The 5,430-nt window shown below is 43.0% G+C and overlaps 1 protein-coding gene across 1 annotated transcript in view; it reads left to right on the top strand.

The window, feature by feature from the left end:
- Positions 1-5,206, top strand: part of CBLN2 (cerebellin 2 precursor) — a 5,760-nt gene extending 554 nt beyond the window's left edge. Inside the window, exons 2-4 of the mRNA XM_027650824.1 lie at positions 7-305; positions 2,455-2,574; positions 2,839-5,206. Coding sequence (XP_027506625.1) covers positions 7-305; positions 2,455-2,574; positions 2,839-3,036 — 617 coding nt within the window. The 3' untranslated portion in view covers positions 3,037-5,206. The remainder of the gene's footprint in view (positions 1-6; positions 306-2,454; positions 2,575-2,838) is intronic.
- Positions 5,207-5,430: the final 224 nt, after the last annotated feature.

Genomic DNA, 5,430 nt, shown 5'->3' with positions numbered 1-5,430 from the left:
GGGGGGCGCTGCCGGAGCCAGCGGGCGGCTGCTCCTGCTGCCTGGCGGCGGCGCTGCCGCTGCTGCTGCTGCTGCTGCCCGCCGGGTGTCCGGTGCGGGCGCAGAACGACACGGAGCCCATCGTCCTGGAGGGGAAGTGCCTGGTGGTCTGCGACTCCAGCCCCTCGGCCGACGGCGCCATCACCTCCTCTCTGGGGATCTCGGTGCGCTCGGGCAGCGCCAAGGTGGCCTTCTCGGCCACCCGCAGCACCAACCACGAGCCCTCCGAGATGAGCAACCGCACCATGACCATCTACTTCGACCAGGTTAGCCGCCGCCTGCTTCGCATTCGCTACCCAGATCCCCGTCCCTGCCTCCCCCTTACTGCACGCTTGTTCTCGTAGGGGCTCCTCTTTCGTCTTTTAATCCCGACTCACGCTCAATAGGAATTTTACAGCTCAGCTCCCCTGAAAGAGTGTGGGAAGTTCTTTTAGGTGTCTGCGGGGTTTTCCTAGAGTGGTACCGGTGGGGAACACACTAGCTTCTTGTCCTGTCCCATTGCAAGTAAGGAGAGGGGTTTAACGTGATAGTCTCTGCCTCGGACGCGTACAGGGGTGCCTTGCAGCCGAGGATTACCTCGCCCAACCAGGAACGACCCGGGGGAAGGTGCGTATCCTTCCTTTGGTGCACCGTCGGGAATGCTCATTTTTAGGGCAAATTCGGAGGTTTACCGATGAGGAGTCGCCAGATCTGCCTGTTCCGAGCGCATTTGGCAATGTTACAGCATCTCTTAAGGGGAGAGAGGGAGGAGGAAGAAGAGGGTGTTTCCCGCGTTATCAAACGAGGCGAACGATGTCCCCGGTGGGCTATAACGGAATGGTGTTATCCTGTACAGCATACGCCGGACAGAGAAGAGAACGGGCCGACCTGGTCCTGCCCCTCCCTGCTCCTCCCTGCCCCTGCCTCTGCCCCGTCGCACTGCTTGCCTCCCAGAGGCTATGCCCCGTCCATCCACTTCATTTTTGCGATGAAATTTACTTTTTTCCTACCACTTCTGACTCCTGAAGTAATATTGCAGAGTCAACCAAAATAAGCAGACTGTTTCTCTGGGGGCTTGTTTCATTGGTTGGTTTTGTTTTTTGTTTTTTGGTTTTTTTTACTTGTCTGTCGTCCTGTCCTTCATCTGTCTACCTGTCCTTCCTAATGAGTTTGCACTGATATTCCTCGGATACAAGATGAGTAGAGGAAAAAGAAAAAACAAACAAAAACCAAACCAAAAAACAACAAAACCCCAAATTGCTGAATATATAACATATTTTAGACACTTTACCCAGCAATGTTCTTCCAACCCTGGGGTTGGAAGGCGTTTCCTCGGTTCTCCAACAATAAGAGGCTTTATTTTTTGTTCCAGTTTTTGGAAACTTTAGAGTTTGGTTGTTTGGAAGAAAGGCTCGGGATTTGGGGGGAGGCGGGTGGAGGTTACTTATTTTCTCTTGCTTTGTATTTTTCTTCATTAACCCAGAGGTTGTAACCCTCAAAGCTGAGCGTGGCCGGGCTGCCCCGGGGGCGGGCACGGCGGAGCAGCCGGCTCGGGCTCACCCACTCATCTCACGGCATCGCCACGGACCCGCGGGTTCTTCTCTCCTCACCACCCGCGCCTTTTGAGCCAGATCATGCTGCCTGTCACAGGCGCCTGGAAAAGGAGGAGAGGATGAGCCGAGGCCAGATACCAGGCAGATCATCGAGATCGGAAGGATGTGACTACCCCTTCCGAACGAGGCTTTGCACATCTGCCAGAGGGCTCAGTTCTTGCTCTGTTTCAAAAAACATTGAAATATATGAAAAATTAAGGTTGTTGCCAGGAAGGAGGAGACGGCCCACCCAGCCCCTTGAGGAGCGTGTGGGCCAAGCGACACAGCTCTCCAGAGGGACAGAGAGAGACATGAGCTGGAAGATGTTGCTGGTGCTAAGCATCCGCTCTCCTCCTTTGCCCCTCTCTGCAGTGCAATTTTTAACCCTATTAACGTCGAGGGTAGCTCTGTTTTCAATAGTGCTAGCTAAAAAGCATACATTTGCATTATGAGTCAATGACTTTAGGGATTTTTTCCTAGCTTCTTTCCCCTCCCTCCTCACCTCCATTTCACACTCTTCTCCCTCCCCATTCTGCCATCTTTATTGACAGCGCAGTGTGGACATTTGCACTTCATCTAACAGGCTTTGGAGATAATTTTTGTGTAACTAAATTGTTTTATTAACTCTGTTGCCTCTTAAATGCCTCTGTAATTTGACTCTATTCCCCTGACATACATTTTTAATTGTGCTGCAAATGCCATTTTGCCTAGGCTTTATATCAGTCATGGAGCTCATGTTAGATTTTCACTGGTGCTTTTCTAAGGTGGAGTCTGTTTTCTCAGATTTATCTTTCTCTCTCTCCTTTTTTTTTTTTTTGATTTTGTTTATTTGTTTACTTTCCAGGTATTAGTTAATATTGGCAACCATTTTGATCTTGCTTCCAGTATATTTGTAGCACCAAGAAAAGGGATATATAGTTTCAGTTTCCACGTGGTCAAGGTCTATAACAGACAAACCATCCAGGTGGGTTCTGATCTAAAAAAAATGCTTTCTTTTTTTTTGTTTTTCAAAATGCTCATTTCTAGCCACACATTTACCAAAACAGCAGTTGAAGAATGAAACTGCATGTTATTTTTAAAGGGGTCTATATGCATGACAGAAATCACACACCACCTTAACTTGATTCAACCGATTCTAACCTGCACAAAAGTTCAGTGATGTGCACAAAGCAAAGAAAGCATTGAGAGTTTTCTCAAAACTCAGATTCTGTCTCTTTGCACTTTTTAGGTAAGTTTAATGCAAAACGGCTACCCAGTGATTTCAGCTTTTGCAGGGGATCAGGACGTCACCAGAGAAGCAGCCAGCAATGGGGTCTTGCTCCTCATGGAAAGAGAAGACAAAGTGCATCTCAAACTGGAAAGGGGAAACCTCATGGGAGGGTGGAAATATTCAACCTTTTCTGGCTTTTTAGTCTTTCCACTATAAAAGAAGGCCAAATAGGAGACAGAACCATGAGCTGGAGCAAGGATTCAGTCGTTAATGACACCCTGAACTTGGCAGCACATGACGATATTTTCAGTCACCCCGTCAGACTGTCACAGTAGAAGAATGATAACCTTCTAAACTCCAACATTTGCTTTGAATATTGACAATTCCTTGGGAACCTGCGCCTCTAATTAGTTTTAGACAACAGTGATCTTTAGGAGAAATGAAATTATCGACCTGAGCAATTTGTACCTGTGATTGTAAAGTCAATTTTGGATTTTATTGTTGGGATCATTGACTTTCTTATTCTTTTTCATTTTTTCCCTCTCTTTCATTTTTTCCTGTTTTTCTTGTTGTCCCAATGAGACAAATAACTTGGACCACAGAATCACTTTGGCAAAGGCTTGCTCCAGAGCCAGAAGAATGGAGTGTTCAGCCCAATGAGATGTTCTTTCCATTCTTTATTTCTTTGTGTTGTATAGCCTTAAGAAAAAAAAAAAAAAAGAAAAAAGAAAAAAGGGGAAAAAAAAGAACGGCTTCAGTCTCAGTCCTGTATTTTTCTGGGGGAGGGGGATTCTGGACATTACTGTGTCAAGAAGTGCTTTATCCAGTGAAGCAAAATTTGCACGATTGGAACCTTATTTGTGTTGTTCGTGTTTTTCATCAACTTTTTATTTTTTCTGTTTTTTGTTTCTGTGTGCTAAAAATGTAAGCTAGATTGATCAATAAGACAAAAGAAAGCACATATATACCCTGTAGCTCTAAGTAAAGCTAACCAGTGAACAATTCTATCTGCACTTTCCAGCTGATCTTTATAGACCTATTTAGAGAGAGAGAAAGAGAGAGAAAGAGCAAAAGAGCTACATGATCCTTCAATTCAATCTGGAAACTGGTAAAGGAACAGACATTTCTGAATTGTCCTGACATTTCTAGAAGCAACAATGGAGGCTTTGAATATCTTCTCTGACCATACCCAAAAATATATCCTTTCTTTGCATTATCAAGCATATTTTGGGTGCTTTTATCTGGTATTTATTTGATGTATTTGTCCACTAATGCTTGAGTGCACATTGTAGGAGCATAGAGAGATGTCAGAGCAAACTCTTCCAAATCAAATAAAACCGTCTCCATTTGAGCTGTCCATGGCAAGTATCGGAGGAGTTGACACTAGCATCTTTAACAGCCTTGGGGAGAGGGGCCTCAGAGGATCCACAGATGCTCCAGAAATTGAATGAGTGCCATGCATTTATTAGCTGTGTGTGCTCTTCCCAAAACAAATGGCATCAAAGTTGTGGGGGTGGACTGACATCAATATTGAAGGTTGGTAAAAGTTATTATCCAAATCAACAAGAAGTAAAATATCAGACCAACGTCAGTTGTATCCTGTTGCCTCATTCTCAATAAACAGATCTTGTTTCTTCAGTTTTTTAAGGGGTTTTATTTTGGGGGGGGCAGGTTGGTGGTTTTTTTTGTTTGTTTGTTTGAGGAGTGTTTTTTTTGTTTGCTTGTTTGGCTGGGTTTTTCTGCATTTTTTTATGAAGGTTGGTGTATTAGTGTGCTGAGGAAAATCTTGTTTGAGGAGATCCAGAACGACTGTTTATTTTATAGAATTTAAATCTTAATTTATTTAATTTAAAATATTTAATTTGCTATTAATCCCCAAAGAGTGGATGTGTATAAGAATTTATTTTTGTCAAATTTACTCCTCTGCCACGAACAAATATAATGCAAAGGCATTTGCAGGAAATCGGTGGTATCTACATTGTATTTCAAAATTATGGTAGACATGTCATTTTCACTGTAAATTTATCATTAAAGGGACAAAACCAATTAAAGTCATATATTCTTTAAAAAAACCTATCTGTGTTGCTTATATACCTCAGATGACTAAAGCATTAACCAATTTAATATTTGATATTTTTGTGTATTTTCACCACTGATGCTGTTTGTTTGCTTTCCTGTTTCACTTTGCCAGTTACTGAATGAATTGGTTTCAGGTTTTGTTTTCAATGGTTTGCATTTTCTAGTTATCCCTTGTGTGTGACTGCAGTGTTTCTAGTTGCAAAATATCGCAGGACTATGTTTAAGTACATGAAATAAAACCTGGGTCAGCAGCAACCTTTTTCTATTGAAATTAAAAAATACAATAAATACAGTTGTCTTAATGGTAGATATTGTAAAGATACTTTTTGTGTTTAAAATATGATCATGTCTCTGAAGAAAACAGAAACTGGGTTGGGTTCAAGGTCCTAATTTTTTGGTTTCTAGTACATTTCCCATGTTTTATTTTAAAATTCTGCCTACCATAATCATATTCGCTTGTCTAATTCATTTCAGTTTGTCTGAAATTGAATAAGGCAATGACATCGTAATTCGGTCTCTCTCCTAAGCCAG

The sequence above is a fragment of the Corapipo altera genome, unplaced genomic scaffold (assembly GCF_003945725.1).
Source record: "Corapipo altera isolate COAL_440 unplaced genomic scaffold, ASM394572v1 24, whole genome shotgun sequence".
In the NCBI taxonomy this organism is placed as follows: domain Eukaryota; kingdom Metazoa; phylum Chordata; class Aves; order Passeriformes; family Pipridae; genus Corapipo; species Corapipo altera.
This window is presented reverse-complemented; position numbering and strand designations above follow the sequence as displayed.